This window comes from Coregonus lavaretus (assembly GCF_964263955.1).
Source record: "Coregonus lavaretus genome assembly, contig: HAP1_SCAFFOLD_47, whole genome shotgun sequence".
Classification (NCBI taxonomy): domain Eukaryota; kingdom Metazoa; phylum Chordata; class Actinopteri; order Salmoniformes; family Salmonidae; genus Coregonus; species Coregonus lavaretus.
In genome coordinates this window covers 87,211-104,448 of record NW_028161510.1, presented here as the reverse complement: position 1 = coordinate 104,448, position 17,238 = coordinate 87,211, and the positions used below count along the sequence as shown (strand labels likewise).

The 17,238-nt window shown below is 44.6% G+C and overlaps 1 protein-coding gene across 1 annotated transcript in view; it reads right to left on the bottom strand.

Moving 5' to 3' along the window:
* The window catches only part of LOC311120482 (uncharacterized protein), a 49,619-nt gene extending 34,110 nt beyond the window's left edge, over window positions 1-15,509 (bottom strand). The window contains exon 1 of the mRNA XM_084195069.1: window positions 14,671-15,509. Coding sequence (XP_084051195.1) covers window positions 14,671-15,346 — 676 coding nt within the window. The 5' untranslated portion in view covers window positions 15,347-15,509. The remainder of the gene's footprint in view (window positions 1-14,670) is intronic.
* Between the last annotated feature and the right edge of the window lie 1,729 nt (window positions 15,510-17,238).

The window sequence follows — 17,238 nt, the reverse complement described above, 5'->3', positions numbered from 1 at the left end:
TCCGAAAGGTTAGCCATCCCTGTGATTGGGTATGGTAACTCCTACTCCTATAGGTTAGCCAACCCTGTGATTAGGTATGGTAACTCCTACTCCTTTAGGTTAGCCATCCCTGTGATTGGGTATGGTAACTCCTACTCCTATAGGTTAGTCATCCCTGTGATTGGGTATGGTAACTCCTACTGGTTAGCCATCCCTGTGATTGGGTATGGTAACTCCTACTCCTATAGGTTAGTCATCCCTGTGATTGGGTATGGTAACTCCTACAGGTTAGCCATCCCTGTGATTGGGTATGGTAACTCCTACTCCTATAGGTTAGCCATCTCTGTGATTGGGTATGGTAACTCCTACTCCTATAGGTTAGCCATCCCTGTGATTGGGTATGGTAACTCCTACTCCTATAGGTTAGCCATCCCTGTGATTGGGTATGGTAACTCCTACTCCTATAGGTTAGCCATCCCTGTGATTGGGTATGGTAACTCCTACTCCTATAGGTTAGCCATCCCTGTGATTGGGTATGGTAACTCCTACTCCTATAGGTTAGCCATCCCTGTGATTGGGTATGGTAACTCCTACTCCTATAGGTTAGCCATCTCTGTGATTGGGTATGGTAACTCCTACTCCTATAGGTTAGCCATCCCTGTGATTGGGTATGGTAACTCCTACTCCTATAGGTTAGCCATCCCTGTGATTGGGTATGGTAACTCCTACTCCTATAGGTTAGCCATCCCTGTGATTGGGTATGGTAACTCCTACTCCTATAGGTTAGCCATCCCTGTGATTGGGTATGGTAACTCCTACTCCTATAGGTTAGCCATCCCTGTGATTGGGTATGGTAACTCCTACTCCTATAGGTTAGCCATCCCTGTGATTGGGTATGGTAACTCCTACTCCTATAGGTTAGACATCCCTGTGATTGGGTATGGTAACTCCTACAGGTTATCCATCCCTGTGATTGGGTATGCTAACTCCTACTCCTATAGGTTAGCCATCCCTGTGATTGGGTATGGTAACTCCTCCTCCTATAGGTTAGCCATCCATGTGATTGGGTATGGTAACTCCTACTCCTATAGGTTAGTCATCCCTGTGATTGGGTATGGTAACTCTTACAGGTTAGCCATCCCTGTGATTGGGTATGGTAACTCCTACTCCTATAGGTTAGCCATCCCTGTGATTGGGTATGGTAACTCCTACTCCTATAGGTTAGTCATCCCTGTGATTGGGTATGGTACCTCCGAAAGGTAGCCATCCCTGTGATTGGGTATGCTAACTCCTACTCCTATAGGTTAGTCATCCCTGTGATTGGGTATGGTAACTCCTACTGGTTAGCCATCCCTGTGATTGGGTATGGTAACTCCTACTCCTATAGGTTAGTCATCCCTGTGATTGGGTATGGTAACTCCTACAGGTTAGCCATCCCTGTGATTGGGTATGGTAACTCCTACTCCTATAGGTTAGCCATCTCTGTGATTGGGTATGGTAACTCCTACTCCTATAGGTTAGCCATCCCTGTGATTGGGTATGGTAACTCCTACTCCTATAGGTTAGCCATCCCTGTGATTGGGTATGGTAACTCCTACTCCTATAGGTTAGCCATCCCTGTGATTGGGTATGGTAACTCCTACTCCTATAGGTTAGCCATCTCTGTGATTGGGTATGGTAACTCCTACTCCTATAGGTTAGCCATCCCTGTGATTGGGTATGGTAACTCCTACTCCTATAGGTTAGCCATCCCTGTGATTGGGTATGGTAACTCCTACTCCTATAGGTTAGCCATCCCTGTGATTGGGTATGGTAACTCCTACTCCTATAGGTTAGCCATCCCTGTGATTGGGTATGGTAACTCCTACTCCTATAGGTTAGCCATCCCTGTGATTGGGTATGGTAACTCCTACTCCTATAGGTTAGCCATCCCTGTGATTGGGTATGGTAACTCCTACTCCTATAGGTTAGACATCCCTGTGATTGGGTATGGTAACTCCTACAGGTTATCCATCCCTGTGATTGGGTATGCTAACTCCTACTCCTATAGGTTAGCCATCCCTGTGATTGGGTATGGTAACTCCTCCTCCTATAGGTTAGCCATCCATGTGATTGGGTATGGTAACTCCTACTCCTATAGGTTAGTCATCCCTGTGATTGGGTATGGTAACTCTTACAGGTTAGCCATCCCTGTGATTGGGTATGGTAACTCCTACTCCTATAGGTTAGCCATCCCTGTGATTGGGTATGGTAACTCCTACTCCTATAGGTTAGTCATCCCTGTGATTGGGTATGGTACCTCCGAAAGGTAGCCATCCCTGTGATTGGGTATGCTAACTCCTACTCCTATAGGTTAGCCATCCCTGTGATTAGGTATGGTAACTCCTACTCCTTTAGGTTAGCCATCCCTGTAATTGGGTATGGTAACTCCTACTCCTATAGGTTAGTCATCCCTGTGATTGGGTATGGTAACTCCTACAGGTTAGCCATCCCTGTGATTGGGTATGGTAACTCCTACTCCTATAGGTTAGCCATCTCTGTGATTGGGTATGGTAACTCCTACTCCTATAGGTTAGCCATCCCTGTGATTGGGTATGGTAACTCCTACTCCTATAGGTTAGCCATCCCTGTGATTGGGTATGGTAACTCCTACTCCTATAGGTTAGCCATCCCTGTGATTGGGTATGGTAACTCCTACTCCTATAGGTTAGCCATCCCTGTGATTGGGTGTAGTAACTCCTACAGGTTAGCCATCCCTGTGATTGGGTATGCTAACTCCTACTCCTATAGGTTAGCCATCCCTGTGATTAGGTATGGTCACTCCTACTCCTATAGGTTAGCAATCTCTGTGATTGGGTATGATAACTCCTACAGGTTAGCCATCCCTGTGATTGGGTATGCTAACTCATACTCCTATAGGTTATCCATCCCTGTGATTGGGTATGGTAACTCCTACTCCTATAGGTTAGCCATCCCTGTGATTGGGTATGGTAACTCCTACTCCTATAGGTTAGCCATCCCTGTGATTGGGTATGGTAACTCCTACTCCTATAGGTTAGTCATCCCTGTGATTGGGTATGGTAACTCCTACAGGTTAGCCATCCCTGTGATTGGGTATGCTAACTCCTACTCCTATAGGTTAGCCATCCCTGTGATTAGGTATGGTAACTCCTACTCCTATAGGTTAGCCATCTCTGTGATTGGGTATGATAACTCCTACAGGTTAGCCATCCCTGTGATTGTGTATGCTAACTCCTACAGGTTATCCATCCCTGTGATTAGGTATGCTAACTCCTACTCCTACAGGTTAGCCATCCCTGTGATTGGGTATGGTAACTCCTACTCCTATAGGTTAGCCATCCCTGTGATTGGGTATGGTAACTCCTACTCCTATAGGTTAGCCATCCCTGTGATTGGGTATGGTAACTCCTACTCCTATAGGTTAGCCATCCCTGTGATTGGGTATGGTAACTCCTACTCCTATAGGTTAGCCATCCCTGTGATTGGGTGTAGTAACTCCTACAGGTTAGCCATCCCTGTGATTGGGTATGCTAACTCCTACTCCTATAGGTTAGCCATCCCTGTGATTAGGTATGGTCACTCCTACTCCTATAGGTTAGCCATCTCTGTGATTGGGTATGATAACTCCTACAGGTTAGCCATCCCTGTGATTGGGTATGCTAACTCATACTCCTATAGGTTATCCATCCCTGTGATTGGGTATGCTAACTCCTACTCCTACAGGTTAGCCATCCCTGTGATTGGGTATGGTAACTCCTACTCCTATAGGTTAGCCATCCCTGTGATTGGGTATGGTAACTCCTACTCCTATAGGTTAGCCATCCCTGTGATTGGGTATGGTAACTCCTACTCCTATAGGTTAGCCATCCCTGTGATTGGGTATGGTAACTCCTACTCCTATAGGTTAGTCATCCCTGTGATTGGGTATGGTAACTCCTACAGGTTAGCCATCCCTGTGATTGGGTATGCTAACTCCTACTCCTATAGGTTAGCCATCCCTGTGATTAGGTATGGTAACTCCTACTCCTATAGGTTAGCCATCTCTGTGATTGGGTATGATAACTCCTACAGGTTAGCCATCCCTGTGATTGCGTATGCTAACTCCTACTCCTATAGGTTATCCATCCCTGTGATTAGGTATGCTAACTCCTACTCCTACAGGTTAGCCATCCCTGTGATTGGGTATGGTAACTCCTACTCCTATAGGTTAGCCATCCCTGTGATTGGGTATGGTAACTCCTACTCCTATAGGTTAGCCATCCCTGTGATTGGGTATGGTAACTCCTACTCCTATAGGTTAGCCATCCCTGTGATTGGGTATGGTAACTCCTACTCCTATAGGTTAGCCATCCCTGTGATTGGGTATGGTAACTCCTACTCCTATAGGTTAGCCATCCCTGTGATTGGGTATGGTAACTCCTACTCCTATAGGTTAGCCATCTCTGTGATTGGGTATGGTAACTCCTACAGGTTATCCATCCCTGTGATTGGGTATGCTAACTCCTACTCCTATAGGTTAGCCATCCCTGTGATTGGGTATGCTAAGTCCTACTCCTATAGGTTAGCCATCCCTGTGATTAGGTATGGTAACTCCTACAGGTTAGCCATCCCTGTGATTCGGTATGGTAACTCCTACTCCTATAGGTTAGCCATCCCTGTGATTAGGTATGGTAACTCCTACAGGTTAGCCATCAATGTGATTGGGTATGCTAACTCCTACTCCTATAGGTTAGCCATCCCTGTGATTGGGTATGGTAACTCCTCCTCCTATAGGTTAGCCATCCCTGTGATTGGGTATGGTAACTCCTACTCCTATAGGTTAGTCATCCCTGTGATTGGGTATGGTACCTCCGAAAGGTTAGCCATCCCTGTGATTGGGTCTGGTAACTCCTACTCCTATAGGTTAGCCATCCCTGTGATTAGGTATGGTAACTCCTACTCCTATAGGTTAGCCATCCCTGTGATTGGGTATGGTAACTCCTACTCCTATAGGTTAGCCAACCCCTTAGATTGGGTATGGTAACTCCTACTCCTATAGGTTAGCCATCCCTGTGATTGGGTATGGTAACTCCTACTCCTATAGGTTAGCCATCTCTGTGATTGGATATGATAACTCCTACAGGTTAGCCATCCCTGTGATTGGGTATGCTAACTCCTACTCCTATAGGTTATCCATCCCTGTGATTGGGTATGCTAACTCCTACTCCTACAGGTTAGCCATCCCTGTGATTGGGTATGGTAACTCCTACTCCTATAGGTTAGCCATCCCTGTGATTGGGTATGGTAACTCCTACTCCTATAGGTTAGCCATCCCTGTGATTGGGTATGGTAACTCCTACTCCTATAGGTTAGCCATCCCTGTGATTGGGTATGGTAACTCCTACTCCTATAGGTTAGCCATCCCTGTGATTGGGTATGGTAACTCCTACTCCTATAGGTTAGCCATCCCTGTGATTGGGTATGGTAACTCCTACTCCTATAGGTTAGCCATCTCTGTGATTGGGTATGGTAACTCCTACAGGTTATCCATCCCTGTGATTGGGTATGCTAACTCCTACTCCTATAGGTTAGCCATCCCTGTGATTGGGTATGCTAAGTCCTACTCCTATAGGTTAGCCATCCCTGTGATTAGGTATGGTAACTCCTACAGGTTAGCCATCCCTGTGATTCGGTATGGTAACTCCTACTCCTATAGGTTAGCCATCTCTGTGATTGGGTATGATAACTCCTACAGGTTAGCCATCCCTGTGATTGGGTATGCTAACTCCTACTCCTATAGGTTAGCCATCCCTGTGATTAGGTATGGTAACTCCTACAGGTTAGCCATCAATGTGATTGGGTATGCTAACTCCTACTCCTATAGGTTAGCCATCCCTGTGATTGGATATGGTAACTCCTCCTCCTATAGGTTAGCCATCCCTGTGATTGGGTATGGTAACTCCTACTCCTATAGGTTAGCCATCCCTGTGATTGGGTATGGTAACTCCTACTCCTATAGGTTAGCCATCCCTGTGATTGGGTATGGTAACTCCTACTCCTATAGGTTAGTCATCCCTGTGATTGGGTATGGTACCTCCGAAAGGTTAGCCATCCCTGTGATTGGGTCTGGTAACTCCTACTCCTATAGGTTAGCCATCCCTGTGATTAGGTATGGTAACTCCTACTCCTATAGGTTAGCCATCCCTGTGATTGGGTATGGTAACTCCTACTCCTATAGGTTAGTCATCCCTGTGATTGGGTAATGGTAACTCCTACAGGTTAGCCATCCCTGTGATTGGGTATGGTAACTCCTAATCCTATAGGTTAGCCATCCCTGTGATTGGGTATGGTAACTCCTACTCCTATAGGTTAGCCATCCCTGTGATTGGGTATGGTAACTCCTACTCCTATAGGTTAGCCATCCCTGTGATTGGGTATGGTAACTCCTACTCCTATAGGTTAGTCATCCCTGTGATTGGGTATGGTAACTCCTACAGGTTAGCCATCCCTGTGATTGGGTATGGTAACTCCTACTCCTATAGGTTAGCCATCCCTGTGATTGGGTATGGTAACTCCTATTCCTATAGGTTAGCCATCCCTGTGATTGGGTATGGTAACTCCTACAGGTTAGCCATCCCTGTGATTAGGTATGGTAACTCCTACTCCTACAGGTTAGCCATCCCTGTGATTGGGTATGGTAACTCCTAGTCCTATAGGTTAGCCATCCCTGTGATTGGGTATGGTAACTCCTACTCCTATAGGTTAGCCATCCCTGTGATTGGGTATTGTAACTCCTACTCCTATAGGTTAGCCATCCCTGTGATTGGGTATGGTAACTACTACTCCTATAGGTTAGCCATCCCTGTGATTGGGTATGGTAACTCCTACTCCTATAGGTTAGCCATCCCTGTGATTGGGTATGGTAACTCCTACCCCTATAGGTTAGCCATCCCTGTTATTGGGTATGGTAACTCCTACTCCTATAGGTTAGCCATCCCTGTGATTGGGTATGGTAACTCCTACTCCTATAGGTTAGTCATCCCTGTGATTGGGTATGGTAACTCCTACTCCTATAGGTTAGTCATCCCTGTGATTGGGTATGGTAACTCCTACAGGTTAGCCATCCCTGTGATTGGGTATGGTGACATCTACTCAGATAGGTTAGTCATCCCTGTGATTGGGTATGGTAACTCCTACTCCTATAGGTTAGCCATCCCTGTGATTGGGTATGGTAACTCCTACTCCTACAGGTTAGCCATCCCTGTGATTAGGTATGGTAACTCCTACTCCTATAGGTTAGTCATCCCTGTGATTGGGTATGGTAACTCCTACTCCTATAGGTTAGCCATCCCTGTGATTGGGTAAGGTAACTCCTACAGGTTAGCCATCCCTGTGATTGGGTATGGTAACTCCTACTCCTATAGGTTAGACATCCCTGTGATTGGGTATGGTAACTCCTACTCCTATAGGTTAGCCATCCTTGTGATTGGGTATGGTAACTCCTACTCCTATAGGTTAGCCATCCCTGTGATTGGGTATGGTAACTCCTACTCCTATAGGTTAGGCATCCCTGTGATTGGGTATGGTAACTCCTACTCCTATAGGTTAGCCATCCCTGTGATAGGGTATGGTAACTCCTACAGGTTAGCCATCCCTGTGATTGGGTATGATAACACCTACTCCTATAGATTAGCCATCCCTGTGATTGGGTATGCTAACTCCTACTCCTATAGGTTAGCCATCCCTGTGATTAGGTATGGTAACTCCTACAGGTTAGCCATCCCTGTGATTGGGTATGCTAACTCCTACTCCTATAGGTTAGACATCCCTGTGATTGGGTATGGTAACTCCTACTCCTATAGGTTAGCCATCCCTGTGATTGGGTATGTTAACTCCTACTCCCATAGCTTAGCCATCCCTGTGATTAGGTATGGTAACTACTACTCCTATAGGTTAGCCATCCCTGTGATTGGGTATGCTAACTCCTACTCCTATAGGTTAGCCATCCCTGTGATTGGGTATGGTAACTCCTACTCCTATAGGTTAGCCATCCCTGTGATTGGGTATGGTAACTCCTACTCCTATAGGTTAGCCATCCCTGTGATTGGGTATGGTAACTCCTACTCCTATAGGTTAGCCATCCCTGCGATTGGGTATGGTAACTCCTACAGGTTAGCCATCCATGTGATTGGGTATGCTAACTCCTACTCCTATAGGTTAGCCATCCCTAAGATTGGGTATGGTAACTCCTCCTCCTATAGGTTAGCCATCCCTGTGATTGGGTATGGTAACTCCTACTCCTATAGGTTAGCCATCCCTGTGATTGGGTATGGTAACTCCTACTCCTATAGGTTAGTCATCCCTGTGATTGGGTATGGTAACTCCTACAGGTTAGCCATCCCTGTGATTGGGTATGGTAACTCCTACTCCTATAGGTTAGCCATCCCTGTGATTAGGTATGGTAACTCCTACTCCTATAGGTTAGCCATCCCTGTGATTGGGTATGGTAACTCCTACTCCTATAGGTTAGTCATCCCTGTGATTGGGTATGGTAACTCCTACAGGTTAGCCATCCCTGTGATTGGGTATGGTGACATCTACTCAGATAGGTTAGTCATCCCTGTGATTGGGTATGGTAACTCCTACTCCTATAGGTTAGCCATCCCTGTGATTGGGTATGGTAACTCCTACTCCTACAGGTTAGCCATCCCTGTGATTAGGTATGGTAACTCCTACTCCTATAGGTTAGTCATCCCTGTGATTGGGTATGGTAACTCCTACTCCTATAGGTTAGCCATCCCTGTGATTGGGTAAGGTAACTCCTACAGGTTAGCCATCCCTGTGATTGGGTATGGTAACTCCTACTCCTATAGGTTAGACATCCCTGTGATTGGGTATGGTAACTCCTACTCCTATAGGTTAGCCATCCTTGTGATTGGGTATGGTAACTCCTACTCCTATAGGTTAGCCATCCCTGTGATTGGGTATGGTAACTCCTACTCCTATAGGTTAGGCATCCCTGTGATTGGGTATGGTAACTCCTACTCCTATAGGTTAGCCATCCCTGTGATAGGGTATGGTAACTCCTACAGGTTAGCCATCCCTGTGATTGGGTATGCTAACACCTACTCCTATAGATTAGCCATCCCTGTGATTGGGTATGCTAACTCCTACTCCTATAGGTTAGCCATCCCTGTGATTAGGTATGGTAACTCCTACAGGTTAGCCATCCCTGTGATTGGGTATGCTAACTCCTACTCCTATAGGTTAGACATCCCTGTGATTGGGTATGGTAACTCCTACTCCTATAGGTTAGCCATCCCTGTGATTGGGTATGTTAACTCCTACTCCCATAGCTTAGCCATCCCTGTGATTAGGTATGGTAACTACTACTCCTATAGGTTAGCCATCCCTGTGATTGGGTATGCTAACTCCTACTCCTATAGGTTAGCCATCCCTGTGATTGGGTATGGTAACTCCTACTCCTATAGGTTAGCCATCCCTGTGATTGGGTATGGTAACTCCTACTCCTATAGGTTAGCCATCCCTGTGATTGGGTATGGTAACTCCTACTCCTATAGGTTAGCCATCCCTGCGATTGGGTATGGTAACTCCTACAGGTTAGCCATCCATGTGATTGGGTATGCTAACTCCTACTCCTATAGGTTAGCCATCCCTAAGATTGGGTATGGTAACTCCTCCTCCTATAGGTTAGCCATCCCTGTGATTGGGTATGGTAACTCCTACTCCTATAGGTTAGCCATCCCTGTGATTGGGTATGGTAACTCCTACTCCTATAGGTTAGTCATCCCTGTGATTGGGTATGGTAACTCCTACAGGTTAGCCATCCCTGTGATTGGGTATGGTAACTCCTACTCCTATAGGTTAGCCATCCCTGTGATTAGGTATGGTAACTCCTACTCCTATAGGTTAGCCATCCCTGTGATTGGGTATGGTAACTCCTACTCCTATAGGTTAGCCATCCCTGTGATTGGGTATGGTAACTCCTACTCCTATAGGTTAGCCATCCCTGTGATTGGGTATGGTAACTCCTACTCCTATAGGTTAGCCATCCCTGTGATTGGGTATGGTAACTCCTACTCCTATAGGTTAGTCATCCCTGTGATTGGGTATGGTAACTCCTACTCCTATAGGTTAGCCATCCCTGTGATTGGGTATGCTAACTCCTACTCCTATAGGTTAGCCATCCCTGTGATTGGGTATGGTAACTCCTCCTACTATAGGTTAGCCATCCCTGTGATTGGGTATGGTAACTCCTACTCCTATAGGTTAGCCATCCCTGTGATTAGGTATGGTAACGCCTACTCCTATAGGTTAGTCATCCCTGTGATTGGGTATGGTAACTCCTACATGTTAGCCATCCCTGTGATTGGGTATGGTAACTCCTACTCCTATAGGTTAGCCATCCCTGTGATTAGGTATGGTAACTCCTACTCCTATAGGTTAGCCATCCCTGTGATTGGGTATGGTAACTCCCACAGGTTAGCCATCCCTGTGATTGGGTATGCTAACTCCTACTCCTATAGGTTAACCATCCCTGTGATTGGGTATGGTAACTCCTCCTCCTATAGGTTAGCCATCCCTGTGATTGGGTATGGTAACTCCTACTCCTATAGGTTAGCCATCCCTGTGATTGGGTATGGTAACTCCTACTCCTATAGGTTAGTCATCCCTGTGATTGGGTATGGTAACTCCTACAGGTTAGCCATCCCTGTGATTGGGTCTGGTAACTCCTACTCCTATAGGTTAGCCATCCCTGTGATTAGGTATGGTAACTCCTACTCCTATAGGTTAGCCATCCCTGTGATTGGGTATGGTAACTCCTACTCCTATAGGTTAGTCATCCCTGTGATTGGGTATGGTAACTCCTACAGGTTAGCCATCCCTGTGATTGGGTATGGTAACTCCTACTCCTATAGGTTAGCCATCCCTGTGATTAGGTATGGTAACTCCTAATCCTATATGTTAGTCATCCCTGTGATTGGGTATGTTAACTCCTACTCCTATAGGTTAGCCATCCCTGTGATTGGGTATGGTAACTCCTACAGGTTAGCCATCCCTGTGATTGGGTATAGTAACTCCTACTCCCATAGGTTAGCCATCCCTGTGATTGGGTATAGTAACTCCTACTCCCATAGGTTAGCCATCCCTGTGATTGGGTATGGTAACTCCTACTCCTATAGGTTAGCCATCCCTGTGATTGGGTAAGGTAACTCCTACTCCTATAGGTTAGCCATCCCTGTGATTGGGTAAGGTAACTCCTACTCCTATAGATTAGCCATCCCTGTGATTGGGTATGGTAACTCCTATTCCTATAGGTTAGCCATCCCTGTGATTGGGTATGGTAATTCCTACTCCTACAGGTTAGCCATCCCTGTGATTAGGTATGGTAACTCCTACTCCTATAGTTTAGCCATCCCTGTGATTAGGTATGGTAACTCCTACTCCTATAGGTTAGCCATCCCTGTGATTGGGTATGGTAACTCCTACTCCTATAGGTTAGCCATCCCTGTGATTGGGTATGGTAACTCCTACTCCTATAGGTTAGCCATCCCTGTGATTGGGTATGGTAACTCCTATAGGTTAGCCATCCCTGTGATTAGGTATGGTAACTCCTACTCCTATAGGTTAGCCATCCCTGTGAGTGGGTATGGTAACTCTTACTCCTATAGGTTAGCCATCCCTATGATTGGGCATGGTAACTCCTACTCCTATAGGTTAGCCATCCCTGTGATTGGGTATGGTAACTCCTACAGGTTAGTAAAGTTGTTGTTTTTTGCAATAGGGCTAATAATATTAATAAAATGCAGTGTTTTGACCTACGTGAGGTCGAAGAGGGCCATCCCACTTTCTGATAAAGCAGTGATAAATAATATAATAATAATATGCCATTTAGCAGACGCTTTTATCCAAAGCGACTTACAGTCATGCGTGCATACATTTTTTGTGTGTATGGGTGGTCCCGGGGATCGAACCCACTACCTTGGCGTTACAAGCGCCGTGCTCTACCAGCTGAGCTACAGAGGTGATGATGAAATGAAGAGCTACAGTGATGAAATGAAGAGCACTATGATAAACTGCATCCAATGGCTTTAATGAAGTGGAAGCCGTATTCATGTAGATCAGGGTTTCCCCAACTGGCGGCCCGCTGGCCGAATTAATGTGGCTCTATACTCCAGCATTTTATATTTGAAAACAGAACAGTTGTCACCTTTAATTTGAGGGTATTTTAATACCAATCTGTTTCACCATTTAGAAATTAAATCACTTCATGTATCTAGTCCCCCATTTGAAGGCGTCATAAGAATTTGGACAAATTCACCTTATACAATGAGGGAAAAAAGTATTTGATCCCCTGCCGATTTTGTACGTTTGCCCATTCACAAAGAATTGATGAGTCTATAATTTTAATGGTAGGTTTATTTGAACAGTGAGAGACAGGATAACAACAAAAAAATCCAGAAAAACGCATGTCAAAAATGTTATAAATTGATTTGCATTTTAATGAGGGAAATAAGTATTTGACCCCTCTGCAAAACATGACTTAGTTTTTGGTGGCAAAACCCTTGTTGGCAATCACAGAGGTCAGACATTTCTTGTAGTTGGCCACCAGGTTTGCACACATCTCAGGAGGGATTTTGTCCCACTCCTCTTTGCAGATCTTCTCCAAGTCATTAAGGTTTCGAGGCTGACGTTTGGCAACTCGAACCTTCAGCTTCCTCCACAGATTTTCTATGGGATTAAGGTCTGGAGACTGGCTAGGCCACTCCAGGACCTTAATGTGCTTCTTCTTGAGCCACTCCTTTGTTGCCTTGGCTGTGTGTTTTGGGTCATTGTCATGCTGAAATACCCATCCACGACCCATTTTCAATGCCCTGGCTGAGGGAAGGAGGTTCTCACCCAAGATTTGACGGTACATGGCACCGTCCATCGTCCCTTTGATGCGGTGAAGTTGTCCTGTCCCCTTAGCAGAAAAACATCCCCAAAGCATAATGTTTCCACCTCCATGTTTGACGGTGAGGATGGTGTTCTTGGGGTCATAGGCAGCATTCCTCCTCCTCCAAACACAGTGAGTTGAGTTGATGCCAAAGAGCTCGATTTTGGTCTCATCTGACCACAACACTTTCACCCAGTTCTCCTCTGAATCATTCAGATGTTTATTGGCAAACTTTAGACGGGCATGTATATGTGCTTTCTTGAGCAGGGGGACCTTGCGGGCACTGCAGGATTTCAGTCCTTCATGGCGTAGTGTGTTACCAATTGTTTTCTTGGTGACTATGGTCCCAGCTGCCTTGAGATCATTGACAAGATCCTCCTGTGTAGTTCTGGGCTGATTCCTCACCGTTCTCATGATCATTGCAACTCCACGAGGTGAGATCTTGCATGGAGCCCCAAGCCGAGGGAGATTGACAGTTATTTTGTGTTTCTTCCATTTGCGAATAATCGCACCAACTGTTGTCACCTTCTCACCAAGCTGCTTGGCGATGGTCTTGTAGCCCATTCCAGCCTTGTGTAGGTCTACAACCTTGTCCCTGACATCCTTGGAGAGCTCTTTGGTCTTGGCCATGGTGGAGAGTTTGGAATCTGATTGATTGATTGCTTCTGTGGACAGGTGTCTTTTATACAGGTAACAAGGTGAGATTAGGAGCACTCCCTTTAAGAGTGTGCTCCTAATCTCAGCTCGTTACCTGTATAATAGACACCTGGGAGCCAGAAATCTTTCTGATCGAGAGGGGGTCAAATACTTATTTCCCTCATTAAAATGCAAATCAATTTATAACATTTTTGACATGTGTTTTTCTGAATTTTTCTGTTGTTATTCTGTCTCTTACTGTTCAAATAAACCTACCATTAAAATTATAGACTGATCATTTCTTTGTCAGTGGGCAAACGTACAAAATCAGCAGGGGATCAAATACTTTTTTCCCCTCACTGTATATAATGAACAGATTAGCTCTATACTGCTCCTACAAGGTGTAACAACAAATTTGCAGTTAGTTTTGGTTGCGTTTCAGATGATGTTGTACCCAATAGAAATGAATGGTAAATAATGTATTGTGTCACACGAGTCACACAAGAATAGAATATGTTTCTGAACACTTCTATATTAACGTGGATGCTAACATCATTAGGTATAATCATGAATGAATCATGAATAATAATGAGTGAGAAAGTTAGAGGCATACCCCTAAAGAATGTTAACCTCCCCTGTTATGGGTAATTCAACGTTTTAGCATCACTGTCCTACTAAATAGATAGGGGAGTGTAGAATGTTAACCTCCCCTGTTATTGGTAATTCAACGTTTTAGCTCACTGTCCTACTAAATAGATAGGGGATTGTAGAATCGTTTTAGCTCACTGTCCTAATAAATAGATAGGGGAGTGTAGCTGAGGCTTTGAAGAAGCGTAATCACTCAAATTCAAAGACAGAGCTATGGATGCAAGGACCAACCATGAATGAGATCAAAATGATCGTTTTAAACCCCGTTTTGAGTCAATACAGTGTCTGTTTACATTTGCATTGTTTAAACGCAATCGAGTAAAACAAGCTTATATTCTGGGTTCTGGTGAGGTGGTGCACATTTCAGTGCAACGCCCCTTTGGCTTTAAAACCACAAATGAGTTCAACTACTGCAGAGTTTCTGCCCGGGTTTTTAAGACAGTACTCACTGGTGTTAATGAGATCTTCAGTCTCCTCTTCCTCCTCTTTCACTCCCAAAACGTCTTCCTCCTTCTCTTTCAATGTTATAGCCTCCTCTTCCTCCTTTTTCATTCTGAAAGCTTCTACCTCCTCTTCCTCCACTGTGACAGCCTCTATCCCCTCTTCCTCTTTCACTCTAAAGTGTTCTTTCTCTTCTTTCACTATAACACCCTCCTCTTCTTCTTTCAATGTTATGGCCTCCTCTTCCTCATTTTTCATTCTGAAAGCTTCTACCTCCTCTTCTTCCCCTGTGACAGCCTCTATCCCCTCTTCCTCTTTCACTCTAAAGTGTACTTTCTCTTCTTTCACTGTAATATCTCCCTCCTCTTCGTTCAATGTGATACTGATAGCCTCCTCTTCTTCCACTGTGACAGCCTCTATCCCCTCTTCCTCTTTCACTCTAAAGTGTTCTTTCTCTTCTTTCACTGTAACATTCTCCTCCTCTTCGTTCAATGTGATACTGATGGCCTCCGCTTCCTCCTCTTTCACTCTGAAAGCTTCTTCCTCTGCGATTACTGTAATATCTCCCTCCTCTTCTTTGATGACAATGTTCAGCCCCAGAGCTTCTTTCTCCGTCCAGCAGACCTCCTCTTCAGTAGCAGGAGGAGAGTAGCTTAGTGACCTCATGGTCGGGCTAGCTAGCATTAGCGATTAGTTTAGTGCTAGGTTCAGTATAATCAACACATTTGTCAATTTAACAAGTTACGTCTAAGTTAACTAGTAGATACGTAAACAGGAATTGTGTTACAAACACCGCGATCAATCTACACAAAAATGTTCTAAAGAGCTTCGATGTTCTCGGTTGTATGTTGGCTACCAAGCTCCGGAGGCGGTTGAATGAGTCAGTATCCGTGTTGTTGAAGCAGCATCCCGTGACGTCCGGTCCACTGGATATGACGTCACACAAGAAGCACCATCTGAAGACGCATATCGCCATCTGCTGACTGGAATGGGTAACGCAGTTTAGAAAGATATTCACTACATATTTTTATTAATTTAGAGATTAGCAAATATGTTTTGTCTGACATCTTACAGCCAATACTTTACTCTATGCAGACCTATACCTAAATATGAATATGTACATTATGAATATATACTGTTAGAATAGTTCAGTGTAGCTCAGTTGGTAACGCATGGCGCTTGCAACGCCAGGGTTGTTGGTTCGATACCCACGGGGGACCAGTACGAAAATGTATGCACTCACTACTGTGAGTCGATCTGCGTCTGCTGAATTACTAGAATTGTAATAAATTCAGTCTGTTTAGTTTTAGTTTTTTAAATCTAGATGTGACCTAGCTAAGGATTTAACTCTAATCTTGACAATATAATGTCAGTTTCAAGCTACCGAGCCGGCTAACAAACTGCTGCTGTTGAAGAAGCATCCTGTCTTCTACTAGATTACACGTCTCGCCTGAAAGAAGCACATCGCCTTCTCCTGACTGGTGTAATGCAGTTCAGGTAAACGTTTATTCTTATTTTCTTCATTTATTTTATCAGATACTAATATTATATTGACATGCACAAAGAGAAGCAGGTGTTGATTGATTAGACTTAATGAAAGTTTTAAACATACTATATACTACTTCACATCTGCAATATTTCGTCATGGAGTCAAACAAACAGATCATTGCTTATTGATTTATTTAGAAAAGCTGCGAAATGGACAGTTGAACATAAAGAGAAGGGAGGGCCACAAAAGGGTAATGTTTGGTAAAGGTTTTCTGAAGTGGTAAAAGAGGATGATAGCGGGATGATTGCTATGTTATGTCTGATGATTGTGAGGCACTATACAAATTTGCTCCCGTTGGAAACAACGCCAATGATCCACCTGGGGTTAGTTATCAGTCCAGCGGCATTCATAACCAAGTGGGAATTTACCACATAGGACTGGGGAAAATCCACTTGAACGGCCCCTCCAAACTGGTAATTACGAACACAGTATTATTGGTTGCCACGCTCAGTCAACCTCGTCAACCTGAAAGGGGTGGGGCTAGCTCTTTAAATGCCCCCACCTGCAGTCTTTGGGCACGTTCCTCTGTTTTGCTGATGCCTGATAGATCTTACAATGCCTGGAAAGGTATTTGCGGTATCAGCTAAGCATATGTTAAAGCAATGGGCTCGTTCGAGCAGATTACTTTTGTCAAGTCACCTCTTTTCAAAGTGTGATGCATTATGGGGATAGAAACTGTCCGACATTGTGGGAGGTTCTATTGTCAACCAATCATCAGGGTGTTTCTGTTTGACCCACAGGAACAGGACCAAACACTTAAACAGGAACCAGCTTTGCAAAAACAGTGGATAGTTACAAATGAATGTGATATTTGAGGCTCTCCTTCACTAATTGATTGTACAATGTAGACACATCTATTTACAGTTTCTGAGTGTGTGACATGGAAGGGTGGAGACATGTTTATTTTAACATTATTTTGACATACTACTTGAGTAAAAGTCTAAAAGTATTTGGTTTTAAATATACAGTGAATTCAGAAAGTATTCAGACCCCTTTCCTTTTCCCACATTTTGTTTACGTTACAGCC